We start from the raw sequence: 20,060 nt of genomic DNA, 5'->3' as shown, positions 1-20,060 counted from the left end.
AATGCAAATGGTAAGAGATCAAAAGTGGTTACAATGGAAATACAGGAGTTCAAATCAAATTGATGATAGTGTAGTAGAGATAACCAACAATATGCATGTGTAGCTACGAAATTGTTCTCGCCACAACCCCCCATATTCTTCTTTTGGAAGTGATATAAGGACACTCCATATAAATTTTGGTTAAATCACTTTTATTTTCCCTCTTTTCGTTTATTTTATGAAATTTTCAATTTGTTTCAATTTTTTTTTAATCATTACATAGCATCTCATTTTTTCACAGCTTCCCAACAGCTCAAATTTTGTTGAATTTGAACACACAGTTTAAAAATAAAGCTTACACAAAATTATGTTCAATCTCACTACCTAAGGTTAAAATTTGTAAATTTGTATTTTATTAAACTTTTATCATTTGTAAATAAAATTAATGTTAATGTACTTAATTAAAATACTTTTAATTAACTCAGGTAATTTGGTTTAATTAAATTAATTTGTAAATATTTTTAATCATTTGCAAAGTCTCTTTGATCATGATCAACGATGACGGTAAACCATGGACAATCATGGTCAACCATGGTCAGCCATGATCGATCATGGTCAACCACGGAAAATCATGGTCAACCATGTTTTATAAAATCAAACATCGTCAATAATGGTTAAGTGGGTTGAATGTCGCATTGAGACAAAGGTTGTCCTGATATGAAAATCAAACACAGTCAAGCATACTCGAATGCCGCATTGTGAGAAGGATTGGTTTGGTAAGAAAATCAACCATCATCAACCATGTTTATTTTAGTGTTTATAATATTTATCTTAGGATTTATATACCTTGGGTTTACAATATTACTCCATTGGGTTTAATATTTCTCCCTTGGGTTCCTAATCCCTTGGGGTTCTAGTATTAGTCCCTTGGGTTTATTATTCCCTTGGGCTTATAATATTAATCCCCTAGGTTTACTATTCCCTCCGATTTATAATATCAATCATGCTCAACCATGTTCAATCATAGCCAACCATGGTCCACCATGGTCAACCATGGTTGAATGACGCATTGTGACAAAGATTATCTCAATATGAAAATCAACCATGGTCCAACGTCGCGTTGTGACAATGATTGTTTCGATATGAAAATTTATCATGGTTAACCATGCTCCATCGTCGCATTGTCACAAGGATTTCCTCAATATGGAATCAACCATGTTTATTTAAGGTTTTATATTTTTTATCCCTTGCGCTTATTACTCTAAGGTCTTCCATTGGGTTTATAGTCCCTTGGGTTTTTAGTATTAATCCCTAGGGTTTATTATTCCCTTGGATTTATAATATCAATTATGGTCAACTATGGCCCAACATGGCATTCTGATAAATAATGTCTCAATATGAGACTGAACTATGGTCAACCACAGTCCAATGTTGCATTGTGGGAAAGATTCTCTTGATTTGAAAATCAATCATTGTCAATCATGGTCAACCGTGGTCCAATGTCACATTGTGACAATGATTTTCTCAATATGAAAATCGACCATGGTCAACCATGGTCAGCGATGTTCATTTTAGTTCTTATCATATTTATCTAAGGGTTTATATACCTTGTATTTATAATATTTATCTTAGGGTTTATATACCTTCGGTTTATTTTTATGCCTTGGGTTTATTATTCCCTTCGGTTCATAATACGAATCGCTTGGGTCTATTAATCTAAGGGTTCATAGTCATAGGATTTATTATTCCCTTGGGACTATAATATCAATCATGGTCAACAATGGTAAATCACTTGGGTTTATTAATCTAAAGGTTCATATTCATAGGGTTTAATATTATTCCCTTAGGTTTATAATCCCTTGGAATTTTAGTATCAATACCGATGGTTTATTATTCCCTTGAGCATTAGAATATCAATCATCATCAACCATTGTCAACTGCGTTTTATAAAATCAATCGTGGCCAACAGGGAAAATTTTAAGAACCCCCCCTAAATTTATATGTATAATAAATGGGCGAATCTCCATGGTATATAGGAAAAATGGAAGGCGATTTTATCAATAATATAATATGTATATATAATCTTTTGGTAAATCTCTCACCAGGCATGGCGAATATTTTACTCAATTATAAAATATTGTAAGATCTTGGTATTACCATGGGTCAATACCATGGGTTATCATAAACCTAGAGCTTAAAAATTACTATTAGTAATCTATAAAAATTAATAGTTGATTTTTATTTTATTTTTTATTTTAACCAAGCTAAAATGTTTAACATACATTAAATTACAACATCCATTTTTACTCTTGATCCACCCCGAGAGGGATCAAATATTTTTTCACTCTATGCTAGTTTTCATATCACGATATTTGATACCTCTCGAGGGTTAGTAGATCCAGAGTAAAGATGGATCTATGCTGGTTTAATTCCCCCATTTAAATAAGCTACATTCCAGGTGAATATCATGGGTCAATACCATGTGCCATTTTGGTGAATACCATGGGCCAATACCATGTGCCATTTTTATTTTTATTAATACTAATATTAGGGTTAATAATGTTTTTTTTGCATGTTATTTGTTTACCATACCTCTCGTTTATTTATATCTTTATTCATTTACAATACCTCTTTTACAAATATGGTATTTGGCCCATAGGATTCACTTAAATAAAACCTCTTTCTTGAGCCTTCATAAATAGAATGAGGGTTATGGACTAAATATAAAAAGAGGTTTTATTTATTTACCACACATCTAGTTTATTTATATTTTTATTTATTTACCATACCTTTTGAGTAAGTATAAAAAGAGGTTTTATTTATTTACCATACCTCCACTTTATTTTTATTTTTATTTGTTTACACCCTTGCATGTATATAAGGTGACTTATGGAGTAAATATAAAAAATGTTTTATTTATTTACCATACCTCTCATTTATTTATATTTTTATTAATTTACCATACCTCTTTTATAAATATGGTATTTGACCCATATGATTCACTTAAATAAAACCTATTCTTGAAAATGGGCGAATGGATTCACTTAAATAAAATCTATTCTTGAAAATGGGCGAATGGAAGATTGTAACTCCTAATTTCAAGGGCTAAATTTACCTTTTTTACTCTCTCCCTTAAAATAAGGTGGGCTATTTGAGGTGATTTGTAAAAATGTACTATGATACAAAATATTCGCCCACTAAAAATGTAAAACCCCTTAATTTCGCCAAAGGGCGAACATTCGCCCCTAAAATTTTCTATGGTGGCCAACCATGGTCAATTGTGTTTTAAAAAATCAGTCGTGCTCAACCATGGTCTTACGTCGCATTGTGGCAAAAATTGTCTCAATATGAAAATCAATCATTGTCTCAAACATGGTCCAAGGCCGCATTACGACAAATATTGTCTCAATATGATAATCATGGTCAACCATGGTTAGTCATAATCAACCTTGGTCAGCCATGGTTAACGATGTTTTATAAAATAAAATATAGTCAAACATGGTCAATCATGCTCCACCATGGTCGAACATGACATTGTGACAAAGATTATCTTGATATGAAAATAAACCATAGTTAAGCATGGTCAACCATGGTGCAACGTTGCATTGTGAAAATGATTATCTCAATGTGAAAATTAACCATGGTCAAACACTTTAATTTTAATATTTATAATATTTGTTTTAGGTTTTATATACCTTGGTTTTATAATATTAGTCCCTTGGGTGTAATATTATTACCTTGGATTCATAAACCCAAGGTATTTTAGTATCAATCCCTTGGGCTTATTTTTCCCTTGGGTTTACATCGCTTTGTGACAAAGATTTTCTTGATATGAAAATCAACCATGGTTAAGGATGGTCAACCATGTTTATTTTATTGTTTAGAATATTTATCGTAGGGTTTATATACCTCAGGTTTATAATATTATTCCTTTGGGTTTTATTATTCCTTTGGATTTTTATCCTTGTTGAATTGTGACAAAGATTGTCTCAATATCAAAATCAAGCATTGTCTCAACTATGGTCCAATGTCGCATTATGGAAAAGATCACTTCAATGAGGGACAACCATGGTTAATTCTGGTAAACTTTCGTCAACCACGGTCAACCATGTTTTATAAAATCAAACATGTTCATCCATGGTCAAAATCTTACCAAATTTTCCATAATTTTAAGGACAAAATAAATTCTAATTAAAGTAAAACTACTATATTTTTTCATGATTTTAGCTAGCTGTAACCACACGTCAAAAAAATTTGCACTTTGCTGAAATTCATCGAATGATCATTTAAATAAAAAATGAACCAAAATATGGCGAAGGAATTAACCATGAGTAGTGTCGCCAGAAAAGTAGTACACCAATGCCAAAGCCTTTAACCTTGCGAATAATTTATGTCAATAAGAGTCAGAAGCTCCCTGTGAATTAAATCAAATAAGTTGTCCTTTGGAAGAGAAACTGTGACACGAATTTGTGCTACGGAGGCCCTATAGAAGGTGGTGTGTCATATTAGTAACAGACGAAAGAATTTCTATAGTTCGAAAGAAATTGTAATAAGTGCAGAGAGGTTTAAGATATCAATAGAAGGGAAAAAAAAGCAATTGTGATCACACGACGGTCGAGAATTCCAAATTTTCTTATAAAATTTATTAGTAATTTAAAAGAATTGCTCACCAATTTTCATTAACGACGATTTCTTTTGTTTTATTAAATCTTTAATAGGCACACAATATTCTTTTGTAGACTATAAACTTTAAAATTTATTATAAAAATAAGCCTAAACAAGTAAACTAATATAAATGTTACGATTAAATTTAACATCAATTAAATTTAAAATCCCATAACGGAATGACTGAAATTCAGAGGAACATCCTGTTTGTACGGAAGTTTCAAAAATGAGTACATCTGATTATAATCGCAATATAAAATTCAACGATAGTGCAAAAGATGCGATAAAATATTATTATCAACGCTGTGCTACATTGCTCTGCTCATCACAACATTTCAGCTGCGCGCAATCCATAATCACTGTGGACATACCATTGACACTAAACCATTAAAGGATAGAACGTTTATATGAAACAACTACTGCAGTGAGGGACGACATGGCATGCAATTTGCCTCCCTAATTGAGAGGTGGGCATGTGAATCCGGGAGGAGGGGTAACGCCACATTGAACAAAAAGCTCCAGAGCCAATGGTAGGATGACATTGACGTTGAGTAGATTGAGGCGGATAGTTGTACATAAGCACAGGGCTGCCTCCAACTCCGCAACGCCTTGTATGAGTGGGCAGCACTGGTTGACAACAGGGTCGCCAATGCCTAAGTGCACCACCCCTCCCAACAAATCAACGCACGCTCCCACTTTCAATGCATCCAAAGGACATGACGAGCTTCCTCCACCTGGGGGGCTACTGCCGGTGCCCGGGACGCTAGGAGGTCCGCCCGATCGCCCACCTGGAGGGCTACTGCTAGGAGGTCTTGCAGTAGGAGGAGAGTCACACCCACCGACTAGGATGGGCATCGTGGTTGCAGCACTAATCGTAAATATGAAAAGCATGGCTACAGCCTTTCCCATCTTCAAGCAAATGCGATGTTCGTCCCTGATTAGAAATGAATGTGAAATTGAATGAAAAAGAAGGAAAAGAAAGAACCGAAAAAGCAAAATAAGGGAGTTGTTCGTCCCTTATTCGAAATAAATATGAAATTGAACGAAAGAGAAGGGAGAGAAAGAACAGAAAGGGCAAAATAAGGTAGTTGCATGTTTGAGTTGCAGAATATGGATTTTATAGCAGCTGTGGTAGTTGCAACGCGCAATTTTCTTAATTCAATATGTTATTGAAGCAAATCCTCATTGAAAAACCTCAAGCACTCCACATGGCGCCGGAAGCGGAAATCGTTTTTCCGGAAAGCTTCTGGAACATTTCGGGAAATAAAGATAATAAACTAAACGTGAGTATTTCTGTGTCCCGGAGAAAAAACCGTGAATGTAAAACAAAAATTTAGTTCTTTATAAATCGTAGCGCTACGTATCCATGGATTTGAAGATCGCGCGTCGATTTTAGGATAGGATTCTCAAAGCATTGCCATGTGATGATAGGGGTAGCATAAGTTCGTATATGAATAATTCTAAGGTTTATGTTATTTACCTTTCTCTCTAACCTAATGCTAAATGAATTGGTCGTGATAAATCGAGTTTTATTTAGTGAATTTCTCACATATCACCTGTATTGGTTGTATATTAATTTGAATATATATGGTTGTATATTAATTTGAATATATATGGGAAAATAGCTTTAAAAATTACATTATTTAATCTCAACAAACACAAATCCAATACAACATCTTGATTTCAAAAATCTTTATTTTCACTAGTTATTCTGGGTATGTATTTTTCATTAACATTTTTTATTATCTCTTTATATTTTTTCATTAACTTTGCGCTTCATTTTTTGTATCTTTCAATATAAAAACTGATAAGGATTCACGTCATTTCTAAATTTGATAATTAACTAGGTTTTATGATTTTATGCTAAGTAGGCTTATTTTACAAAACCTTTTTTTTTGTACTATTTAAATTGATTTTTCTTACCAATTTCAAAAATTACTTTTGAACCTATGCTAGAAAATCAAGCATTCATTGTGGTAGTTCTCTCCATGGGTGTAAACACTTCTTAACATATGCAACTTAGTGCACATGGAAAGAGGTCAAAAGTGGTTACAATGGAAGTACATGAGTTCAAATCATGTTAATGACATAAAAGACAACATGCATGTGCATGGAGAAACAAATGAAAATTTTTGAAACTGCCTTAGGCTATGGTCAAAATATAAATTATAAGAGAGAAATGAGGCTCAAATTTTAGTTATGGTGGGTATAATGGAGGGCACATAGGCCTACAACTCAATGCAACATGGATATCAAAAGGTATTCAAGGTGTTACTCTTGGGTGGACGTGAGTGGAAGGAACTAGTATACAAGTTATGATGTGTAAATGAGACATTTAATGTCACAATTTGTCACGACCAAGCATAAGGTATGATCACACAAGAGATGGTCAATAATAAACATGGTAGGTAAGAACACGCCATAAATTTTCTTGTCAAAGAAATATACCTCATGTGTTAGTTGATGTCCCCAACACTTCATTTCTAGTCACCAAATCCCAACAAAAATAGTTTACAACAACTCCCCAACAGAATTTTATTGAACAAAATATAAAAAATGGAATAAGTAGCAGAGAAATGAGTAAAATGAGACTGTGTTATTAATACTTAATGTAAAAATATTTATTTCTAAACCCAAATTCACATTAAAAAAAAAAACAAAAAATTTAAAAGGGTCATTTTTAAGATGACAAATTAGATTGTAGAAGGAAAAACCTTCCTGTGCCAAATACCCTACTACATATTCTACGAAACTTATGCCACTAAATCCTATCACACTAATTGGGGAAGACAAATCACCCTTTAGGAAGATTCTAGGCTATGTCCATCCCTCTCGAAGCCAAAAAAATATATATATTTTGAAGTTTTCTACTAGTTTTTGTCTATTTTACAACCAAATGGGTTCCCATTATTGGATGGAAAGGGAGAGAGGAAAAATTAATAATGTCACTACAATTCACAATATAGCTACATTCAACACTCCGAGATAACTTGATTTACTAAATTATGTCCTAACCTAAAACTTGTGGGCCAAACATTGTTACTTTAGAGGTTGGTAGAGTTTTCAGACCTTGATTGTTAACATTTCTTTTAAGGGGGGCATGTCCTAAGAATATAGTTAGAGGATATCTACTTCCTCAAAAGGCTATCAAGATAGGGTGATACAATGAACTTACATGGGGAAATGGGGAGTCGAGAGTCAATGTCGACTACATAGCATGGTATCATTAATGGGGTATTATGAAAAGTACCAATAAGATTCCATTTAAGGCTATTAACCATCTCGCTCTTTTCACCAACCTATTAAACATTAGTCATATGGAAGGAAGCATTGGTCCTCACATGGGTTTAAAGGGCCTTATTTAGTTCTTATAACATCTCAATTCTACCATGTTTATTTGGTGCGAAGATGTCGTAGAAAATATCAAGAGATAACTAATAACATATATGATGGCACAATAGAGGCAATTACAGAAGATCACTATAATGAGACTGAAGGTTTTAAAACCATTTATTGGTACATCTATGCTATGTATGAACTCATAGATACATTTGATATTTAGTATAGGTTGTGGGGCTCTACTTTTTTCTTCCGGCCATATAATTTTTAACTAGTGGATTGAGAAAATTACAGTAGTTTATTACTACATTTATGCAAGGACCAACATCTGACATGATCTAGACTTTGGGCTAGAGAAGGGTGAAAAATCAACATACTTTGATAAAAAAAAATACATATGTGATGTTTTTTTTTTTTTTTTTTAAGTTGATCATTTTTTTGTTATTTCAAAATGTACACAATCTTTTTTCATGATGCAACGTAACTAACTTGCAATGTTGGTTATGTCACTTATTTGGCCCTAGTAAACCAACAATGGTATCGATACTACACATTAGAATATGTTAAGTTGTGTTATAAGAAGAGGAAGCTAACAAAAATAGTGCACATGACCTCTAAGAGGTGCATAGGAACCTAGAAGGCATCACCATGCTAGTATCACTAATGACTATGAATGATGTTTGCTAATAACTTCAACACCAAATGGTCAATTTTCTGTGTCATTGCTGCAAAATGTTAAGTTGGGTAACATGGTCCACGATATGCTTCCATGACCATCCAACATACCAGCAGGACCAAACAATAGTTCCACCACACCTTTTGACTACCTATGGTGATACCTATCAATAATTTTATATTACCATTGTATGGGCCTAACAACCCTATTGTGTTTATTAAACTAGTTTTTCTATCATGGAATAGAAAACACCTTGACATATATATTTCTATATTTTAACTTGTACATATGTTATCAAAGAGATTTGAATGCTACCCATGTGATTATAAACATGCAGGTTTCTGTATGACTCTTAATTATACAAAAAATGCCAATCTAACATAGCTAGTCAAGGAATTAGCTAATTGTTAGACCTTCTTGGTATATGTTAATAATAATTTAACAAAAAATGATTTTCAAGAATATGAACTATTGAATGTTTAGAAAAATATATATACATTAGTCAGTTGCAAGACCACTAATCAAGAATCCAACATTGAAACTAACATAGAAATGCTGAGAATAAGAGTCTTGCACAGTAGCTCGATTACCATAACAAACTATTTTTTTCTATTTATCTAACCTAGGGATATTTCCCATGAAATCACCAACTATTATATGGCTAGGAACATCAATCATGAAGTGGAAGAAAGATCTTGGGTATCCGTTTTGTTGTCATTTATGAAGACTACATACATTGATGTCAATGTTGATATTTGAAAATCAATTACTGATTAAGGTAAGAATCTAAACAAGGTTTGCTATATTGATATTATTATAAAAATCCACACCACACACAAAAATAATGGATAATGTATATAAAATTTCTAAAAGTAATGGCCTATGTAAATTCAAGTTTGAGATACAGAAAATCACATGGCTCTGGTTGTGGATTTCCATCATGTTCAACTATGTCATAGGCCCCTCTTTTCGACACACATTTCAAAATGTATGATCTATCCAAAAGAGGTTGTAGATCTCCTATAACTACCTTATCATGGCCCTAATCATAGACCAAAACTAATTCACCTTCCTAACAAATTTACGATACTAACATTTGAGAAAGTTCTTATAAGTCTCATTGGCCATAACTACTTCTTAAAATTGTTCATCTATATGGGTCCAATGCAATAGATGTTTTTCCCTTCTAGGATTGTCAGGAAAAAGTTCTCTTACAAGTTTTAAGTATGTAATCTAACATTCAATTGTTACAACTACCTCTGTTTCATAAATGAGTTGAAATAATCTGAAACTAGCAGCAATCTTTATTTAGGTTCAAGAAGGTCATTATCCTAAAGTGCATAAGGTACCAATTATTTTTGTGCTTACAGAATATCCTCTAGGTCATGTTTTTAAAGATAGAATCTAAGGTTTAATTAGTTTGAATACCTCCATTTCAATATCAGGTTGAAATAATGTGAAGATAGTGCTAGTAATTGCTTAGGTTAGATAACGTCATAATCCCAAAGTGCATAAGGTACCAATTATTTTGCGCTCCCAAAATATGCTCTAGATCATGTTTTTGAAGATATGATAAAAAACCCTCCACTTCTACACTAATAATAGGTTAGTAAGGTATTGATTGTTAATGAAGAAAACCTAGTTTGGTTCTTGTTTTAAATTCATATTCAATCACTATATTTTTTTCATCTAATTCCATATATTTATAGTGTAAAAATCATAACAGTCAACTTCTAGGGTCGTTTCAATTATTGTGTCCTCACATGGGTTTAAAGGGCCTTATTTAGTTCTTATAGCATCTCAATCCTACCATGTTTAGTTGCTGCAAAGATGTCATAGAAAATATGAAGAGATAACTAATAACATACATGATGGCACAATAGAAGCAATTAGAGAAGATCACTCTAATGAGACTGAAGTTCTTAAAACCATTTATTGGTACCTATATGCTATGTATGAACCCATCGATAGATTTGATATTCAGTATTGGTTGTGGGGATCTACTTTTTTCTTTTCGCCATATATTTTTTAACTAGTGGATTGAGAAAATTACAATAGTTTATTACTACATTTATGCAAGGACCAACATGTGACATGATCAATATTTTGGACTAGAAAAGGGTGAAAAATCAACATAATTCGATAAAAAAAATACATATGTGATGGTTTTATTTTAATTTTATCATTTTTCTATTATTTCGAAATGTACACAATCTTTTTTCATGATGCAATGTAACTAACTTGCAATGTTGGTTATGAGACTTATTTGGCCCTAGAAAAACCAACAACGATCTCAACACTACACATTAGAATATGTTAAGTTGTGTTATAAGAAGAGGAATCTAACAAAAGTAGTGCACATGGCCTCTAAGAGGTGCACAAGAACATAGAACGCATCACCATTATGGTATCCCTAATGACTATGAATGATGTTTCCTAATAACTTCGACACCAAATGGTCAATTTTGCTTGTCATTGCTACAAAATGTTAAGGTGGGTAACTTGTTCCACGATATGCTTCCATGAGCATCCAACATCCTAGCAGGACCAGAGGATAGTTCCACCATACATTTTGACTACTTATGGCTATACCTATTAATGATTTTATATTACCATTGTATGGGCCTAACAACTGTATTGTGTTTATTAAACTAGTTTTTCTATCATGGAATAGAAAACACTTTGACATATATATTTCTATATTTTGACTTGTACATATGTTATCTAAGTGATTTGAATGCTACACATGTGATTATAAACATGCATTCTTATGTTCAGTTCATTACCGCCCTTTGAGGTGTTTTTATTCCACCTTCTAGGTGTACCCCGAAAAATGATATGGAGCAGGGGTAATTACTGTATTGGATTTGTTATTGATTTTCTCCCATTTTAGGAGATGGGTTTCACCCCAAAGTTTGTTTCTGGCCCGAAGAGTGTCACTTTCATATTGTATTTTTGTTGAATGTTAAATGGAAATACGCCTACTAGATGTTGTCTCCTTTTTGTTGAACTCTTACAGACATGGACATTTCGATTTAGGGTTATTTAACTTATGGAACCATAAATAATTTATTTTGGGTTTTCCACTGTGTATAACTATTTGTTTCAATGTTATTTAAATTTCAACTACTTACTATGTTTATGGCTAAATTATTCGGTGATGTTTGACATTTAGGATGTTGTCCTCTTTCGATTGCATACACAGTGTTGGAAAATATAACTCTTCAATAGTTTCTATCAAGGCATGTTTTGTTTCTCACCTTGTAGTTTTCATCTATGTTACCTGTCTTCTGAATGTGTATTCATGGGATGGGATCTTGTTGAGTTCGAATAGATAGGCTTTTTATGTTATGCTTCTTTCCTACATTTTCATTGATTTGGAATAATTACTTCAAATATCTGGGCTGCCCTTCTTGACCATCATTCAGATATGTTGCGTGAGCATAATTTGAGAATAAAATGTGCAAGTGTATCGTTGAGTCTGATGAGTCTATGATCGTTATATTTCAAGTCAGCCAGAGCTATACCTTGCCTATATTGTTGCACTCTACTTCCAGTAGTTTTTGGATGTGTTTGTACCATTATACTAAGAAAACGAGGTACCCATGATAGTTTTAGATGCTTACTATCTGAGGCTTCTTTTGAAGTTGCATGTTTTATCTAATTCCTACACATATTCAGAACATCTCTTTATATTTTATACTTCTAAAAGTTTTTGCATGTGGTTCTATCACATAGTCAATTTCTTTAATAATTAGTTGTCTTTAGACTTCTCATCATTAATGTGAGTGTTATTTCTAATATTGAGTAGAACAATTATTCTAGCAGCTCTGCATAGTTAATATTTAACTAGGTGTTTCATGTACATCATTTTCGTTTTATGGGATTCCCCTTACACTTAGTGTTAATAAATGGTTTTCGCACCTGCGAACTCATTCCCAGTTATTAGCTTCAACCCTTGATCTATTTAATTTTTTTCTATTTATAACATTATTATGTCACCTGTTTATTGTTGATTAGATTCGTAATATCGTTTTTTTTTGCTATAAATTACCAACTCTTGTTTCCTTTATTGCATATTTGCTAGATATACTAGTTTCGACCATTTAGTTGAGGTACCATTCTTACAGGGAACCCCTGTAACAATACGAGCCTTTGGGTATATATCTTTGCATCCCAAAGTGCCATTTCATATACCAATACACATGCATGCTTGTCTACTTATGAGAAATCCTACAATTTGCTTTCTTATTTTAATTCTAATGTAATATATATATCTAAACTAAAAGTTTTCAACCATGAGAATTATAAACTACAGAGAAACTTAATACAATGGTTAAATAACTAATACAACCCATGCTCTAAAAAAATCTAATTACATTTATGCCGAGAGACTCTAGGGTATATGAAGCTATATTACCTACAAAAACCATACAATTGTTGGAGAAACAACAATGCAATACTTAGAACTCCCTTCATACCAAATGAATCTACATTTCTATAGTTATATGCACATACTTAAAACGACACTGTAATTATCAATGCTCATGACATTGAATAAAACATAATCAAATGAGTCCCATTACAAAAGAAAAATACAAAATATAGGTACTTCGTTACCATAAAATTGAATAACTAGCAACCAGATTAACTTGTAAAGAAAAATTTGCCACCCAACCTTGAACCATCACTCTTGGGTCACCCTGAGCTAAGATCATGTTTCCTCCCATAATCAAAATCCTCTGCTATCCCGGAGAAGGCACTTTTATGCCTCACTTTCCCTAGCATACTTTCTATAACGACGTCCCATTTTTCTGGGATCTGCTAATTGCCATAGCCTAGGATTTTCATGTTTTTCCCTCCATAAAAAAAAAAAGGATTACTTTTCATCCTTTAAAGCCCTGGTCTTTTCCCATTGTTGTGTGTTTCACTCCCTTAGAGTGTTCTTTCCTTCGCACTGAGTGATTTTGTAGATTGTGTTTCTCTACTTATCTAGTAATTCACATAATTTCACTCGAGGGGTCTTTTCTTTGGAGTGATTTGGGAAATTTGTATAATTTATTTTTACCTTTATCAATCTATCCATCCTATATTATGGATTAGGATAATTATCTCATTCAATCTTTTGTTCTTTCCAAATAACTCCTTTCAAAAACACATTTAATTATTTCCAACTAAATTAAATACATTAGCATAATTTTTTTTCCAAAACCAAACCTTGGCCATCATGCCATTATTATAAGTATTTCAACTACTAAATATAATGTCTGAACTATTATAGTTCCTTGAATAGAGGGGCATTACATAATCCATCTTGTAACACTAATGTGAATGATGCAATTTTGTTATATTATCTTCATTTTTTTTCAGTTTGTTTTAGGTTTTTATTCATATTTTAGAATTCGATATTTAAACATTTTGTGTTGACATTTTGAGAAATCAAACCTTGATATCTTATCAAGTGCATTAATCAATCAAAATAAAACTCTAATCCTAAATTATGAGCGTCAAGCACCTCAAATTTTTTATTTACACTTGATCCTTATGGCATGAGAGTTTATATTAATTTCTGACTTATATTCCCAACAAAATTGGACACTTGAAAGAGTAACCTTACAATATGGACAACCATTTTACATATTATAAAATATTCTAATGAATCCATTGGATTTCTATTCAACCTTTATTATTCAATTTGATGAATGTTTGGAAATCTCAAATTGGAAGAATATTTTTGAAGTTGTTTTATGTTTTTCACATAATACTAACTAATAAATTTACTTGAATTTGGTTTTCCATCATGTTCTCCTTTGGTTCTTATCAAGCCATTAACAAATATCCATCCAAGTTTTTATGATCCATTCGAAACATGGTTGGAGAACTACTTCTAGAGAGGTATTTTGTAAATAAATTTATTTTTTTGAATTTATTAGGCACAAACGTACCTAATGGGATGAAAGTTTTCTTTGATAATTTACCAATACTTTTATTCATATTACTAATTTTTGATATTCACATTTGTGTGGAAATAATGTTAATGGAATGGCTTCATTGCAAGTACAATTTTACTTAGTTGTAGCATGTCCCATTAGATTAGGATAGGAGTAGGGTTATCTTAGATACATTGTCTTTGTTTTTGTTCCTTTTCTTTATAATGCAAGTATGGAGTAAGTGGTAAGAAAGTTTTCTTTAAATTTTTAAGGGAATAATTATTCCTGAACATCCCAATAGAATATGTTTGCAAACATATTCAGGGAAATGTGCATCATTTTTTAAAAATATTCGTTGCAAAAAATTTGCATATATGCTTTGCTCATATCTTTGTTGGTGCAACTCAACTTTGAGAAGCAATGGTAGAAAGCTATTAACAAAAATAAAGAAAATTTTCATTGTTGAGAAATAAATCATTTGATGAGTTGTAGGATATGTGTGCAAGCAAATAAATTGGGGCGAGAAACGATTACAACAATGAAAATGATCAAAAAATGGCAACAGAAAGTGATCAGTTGTCGAAATAATCCTAGCTAATTGTTTAATCTTAATTCAAATACATCCTTAAAACCTTTATTTGTAAATATGGTGGGCTAGGACCAAAAGTTTAATATCAATTGTTGTTGATTCTACATCACCATTTCCGCCCTAAGACATCATCACTAAATTGATCCTGTCGGAGAATTCCTAAAGCTTGCCTCATTCATTATTTTTGGAAATTTCTATTCCAAGGTTGAATTCCACATGATTTTCCCTAAATGATATAATTCCAAAGCCTTGGCTGAAGTCACCCTAGAGCATTTTCATGAGTCTTCCCACCAATTTTCTCTAACGAATTTTCCTCCGAGATAAAAATTTTTATATCTATTTAAGAACCCTTTGTTATAACATTGTTTGTACCACGAATTTTTAACCCTGGAGGAAATGCAATATCTTTTAATGCGTTTATTTCAGGGACTTATCATCTAGAGAATCCCAATAAATTCTCTTGTCTTCCAATGTTTTCTCCATGTATTCCCCTTCAACTTATACTCTCCATATCATCCTGGGAAATATAATCATAGAAATTATTTGCAAGATACTTCAGGAGTTTCTTCTGGGGAAGTCTCATAAGTTTCTCCTCAGGAAGTTTCTTCTAGGCTTATGTTAGAGCCATGTCGCTCCACATCATACCCCAACAACCTAATTAGTGCTTTCCATCAGTCCACCCCATATGGCTTCTTACCACTTGGCAATTTGTTGATTGTTTTTTTAATCTCATGTTTCGTTTGCTTTAGTTTAGATTCTATGCTTCATGAAATTCATTTTCATTCGATCGCTTGAAAATAATTTTCTGTATTGATTATGTAAACTTTTAAGTATTCTGTTACAAAACATCACTTTTTCAATGTGTCTCCCATGAGAAAACTTTGTAAGTTTTGTAAATTCTATCGCCATGGGGAACTCATGGAGTAAGACGACATATAAAATTTTCAAAGAATTTGATCAAAAGCTAAAACATAGAGCAATATACATTCAAGGATATTTTCATGTTATCTGAAAGTTCTGATGAATATTTTATCTTGAGCATGAAAACATTTCTTTTCTGGTAAGTAATTTTTTTCAGGCTTGTTTCTTTTCTTTTTCTATATTTAACAAAACTTATGATCTTCTCAAGGTAAATAATAACGAGAGTCTCCAAGGTAATTTCATATGCTTGTTCATCATTTTCCATACAAATATTCTTCTATTTTATGGATCCTAAATTCTTCATGGTCTCTTGTTTCAAAAAATATAATATCAATCTTACATAAGGTTCGATGTTATATGAAAAATCATAATATATACAAAAAAACATTTAGGGTGTCCAAAATATTACTTCTTATAAGTTATTTAGTATCTATCCATAATAACATGTTTTCCATTCATAATTATTACCTATTATTATTTCTTCTTGGTTTCTTTTATTGTACAAAATTCCTAAATTAAACTTGGTACTCTTGTCTTAATTTATAATATTTATGAATCTCTAGGATTTAGAAACCTATTCCATATTTATTGTTTTTATAGCTTATTTAACATGATTAAAATATTTCTCAACGTCTTTTCTTATCTCAAACAAGTAAATTCAGTTTATAATTTAATTTTTATGATGCAGGAGCATCTAGCTGACGGGTCATCATGACAGAAGGTCATTTGGTCTCTGAGAGGACTGAGGAGGAAATTTCAAGTGAACATTTTAATTTCGTTTCTTTTATTAATTTAATTTCTTAGAGAAACAGTATTTAGGAAGATAAATGTTGAATTAAACAAACTGTTGTAGTAATTATTTTCATTTATCATGTTAACTTTTACAGATCATAGCGTAGGGAAATAAATAGTTTTAGAACTGAAAATAAACTGTCAAAATGTAACTAACAGTAGTTAAGAGAAACTGTTTCTAGGAAATTATTCAAAAGGAGACAGAATGCATTGTAACAGGTTCGACTTTTCAGAAAGAGAAATAATAATAGAAATCTCTGAGCACAAAAGTTACATTTTAACATCCCACAGTTGTCTATCTACAGGTTGTTGAGTTGCTTGTTACAATAAAACAAATTCTCTTGTGTCTATTCTATAAAGCATACATATCGTTCCATTTGTATTAATTAAACAGGTCGACAAGTCAACAAAATCTTGCAAGTAAAGACACGGAAGAAACTACAGAGATGTGGCCGAATAGTCCCAGAATTATTAAATCAAAAGAGCGAAAGAAGTTCCTGGATAATACACAAGTTCCGAACCACAAGGACAGAGACCAATAACACAGGTATTCCTGAAGATGAAATCCTTTCTTTTTATTCACAAGAGTATTCATAAATCTCTATTAACATATATTACAGTCCATAAAAAAAACCATAATGCTGTACAAGTCAAATGAGAATGTAATAGAACACGGGTTGAGAAACCCTAACTGATAAAACTCTACAACGACAACCCAGAATTGTAACAATGCAAGTCTAAGGACTTAGCTACATTACGCCGGATGGAAAAAAGTCTCCATGCCCAAAAGACTAGCCTAACCATACTCTAGCCAGTGACAGAGACAAGAAAATAAAACAAGGTTAACAAGGAGCAACCCTACCTGGGTCTAGCCAGCACGCCGCATAGCCGAAGCCAAGACCTCTAGGATGAACCCACCTGCAACAAAATTACCAAAAAAACAAAGTGTGAGCATTGTGACAGGAAAAGAAGAATCGAGGAACAAAATAATGGAAATATAGGGTTCGAGCTTACTAGTGCAGAGACAGAGCACCAAGGTTGCAGTCACCCAAGGGTCCCTCTGCTCACAAAGGAGTGAATGAGTCAAACAACTGTGTAAAAGGAGAAGAACAATGAAGGCATAGAATGGTATCTTACCTTATGCCATTGTGGAATAAGCTGAAGCTGAAGGCCCTCGAGACCACCACCTATCCATGAAACAGAGCAACACAGCTAGTGAACTCTAAGAATGGTTGATCTAAAGGAACTAAGAAAGGAACAGTTGCAACAGTTGAGCGAAACAACCAATTGAGGCTATACACACAGAGAAATTCACAATCCTGATAGACAAGAGAGTTTCCATAACATAACAGAGTACATCAAGCACTGAGGCAGAAGAACCAGAGAAAACTAGCATCGAACAAATGTATCTTACCAAACAGTGAAGCTGAAGAGATCTCCAGGTCGAAACTGAACCAAAGCAACAGAAGCAACATAATCATATAGTGAACCTGCACCAGAAGGACCACATAGTAAAACCCTCGACCTCCAACAGAATGACGAGCAAATGACCGGGAGAATAGGGTTTGCGGATCATTTACCAAAGCGAGAGTGAGATTACCGAGGAGTGGACACATGTCCAACATCTAACGGTGCTGGTACGAGCCATAAATACTGGGAGCGAAAATATCTAGTGAATCATTGTAATCAACTGCCGAATAAACTAATCACACAGTTAATCAAACCTATAATCATTTCAATTAATTTATATCCATTCATTAAGGTTACTGAGTGTAACGAGGGGTTGGACCCATCAAGTGGTATCAGAGCAAGAAATTGGAAGTGCCAGGATAGACATGGAAGTTGGAAGACGAGGACGTGGGAGAGGTGTGCGCAGAGTAGCAGATGAAGGATTGAGAGAAGAAATAAGGATCCTTACTGCTCTTTTGGAGGCAGTTGAAGCAGGAAGGAGAAGGGATCTAGATGTAGGAGATGACAGAGAAGAAGAAGCCATAGTTACAACAGACAAATCAGATGAAGAAGGGCTAGAGATGAGGTTGTTGAGGTCGGTCTTGTTGGCCAACAGAAAGCCCAAACTGGAGATCCTAGATTACGATGGAAGCTTGTCCACAGAATTTTTGTTGGACTGGATTAGCAAATTGGAAAAGTATTTCAAATGTGAAGAGGTCAGTGAGGAATAGAGAGTTAAGTTTGCTGCAACAAAGCTGAAAGGACATGCAGCCCTGTGGTGGGACAATGTCCAAGCGAAGAGAAGAAGGATGAACAAGTTGCTAATAAAGAAATGGCCAAGGATGGTGGCCAAGCTGAAAGGCAGATTTCTGCCTAAGGATTACTAGATTGCACTGCATCGACAAGTGCAGAATTTGAGGCAAAAAGGGATGACAGTGAGAGAGTATACCAAAGAATTCTACCAGGTAAACTTAAGAGTTGGTTACACCGAGGACACCCCGTAGAAAGCAGCAAGATACGTAAATGGTTTGAGGCTGGTAATATTGGATGAAATCAACATTCTTTCCCCAAAAAATATAGAAGAAGCCTACCAGAGTGCTGTGAAGGCCAGGGAAAAGATTACTAGAAAAAAAAATGCTAGGAGAGGACGGGGAACTGGTAGAGGACGAGTACAGTCTTATGGTAGAGGGTGAACTGCCAGTAATAGTGAAGAGGGCAGCAGCTCCAAGGCTGTAGCAATAGTAGAAAAAGGAGACAACACTAGAGGTGGTAGGCCATATCAGCGAGGAAGAGGTAATGGCCGAGGTAGAGGAGCTAACTATCAGTGCTACAGATGCCACAAATGGGGGCACAGATCTTTTGAATGCCCTGAAGCAGAACAAGCTGGCCAAAGAAGAACTTTTCTTGCACAGGCTGAGGAAGCAGAGGCACTGCCCCAAGAAGCAGAAAATGTACCAGAAATAGGGGAAACCTTAGTTTTGAACAAATTGTTGTTGAAACCAACCAAAGAAATAGTTGAACAGACCCAAAGGAAAGCATTATTCTAGACAGTTTGCAAATCGCATAGGAAATTCTGCAATTTGATCATCGACAGTGGGAGTACAGATAATCTGGTTGCCACCAAGATGGTAGAGAAGTTGGGTTTGAAGTGGCTGAAGCACCCCACCCCTTACAAGGTGTCATGGCTGCAGAAAGGCCACCAGCTGTTGGTTGACAAATA

At 33.5% G+C, this 20,060-nt stretch overlaps 1 protein-coding gene across 1 annotated transcript; it reads right to left on the bottom strand.

Moving 5' to 3' along the window:
- Nucleotides 1-5,100: 5,100 nt before the first annotated feature.
- On the bottom strand, nt 5,101-5,553 carry LOC149196890 (36.4 kDa proline-rich protein-like). Its single transcript, XM_089408479.1, has one exon. The coding sequence runs from the start codon at nt 5,551-5,553 to the stop codon at nt 5,101-5,103; it is 453 nt and encodes a 150-aa protein (XP_089264605.1).
- Nucleotides 5,554-20,060: the final 14,507 nt, after the last annotated feature.

Source organism: Pinus tabuliformis, chromosome 2_2 (genome assembly GCF_031772625.1).
Source record: "Pinus tabuliformis cultivar Carrire ecotype Pingquan chromosome 2_2, CPIR1, whole genome shotgun sequence".
Taxonomy (NCBI): domain Eukaryota; kingdom Viridiplantae; phylum Streptophyta; class Pinopsida; order Pinales; family Pinaceae; genus Pinus; species Pinus tabuliformis.
Note: the sequence above shows the minus strand (reverse complement) of the source record. Positions and strands in the feature narration are given on the sequence as shown.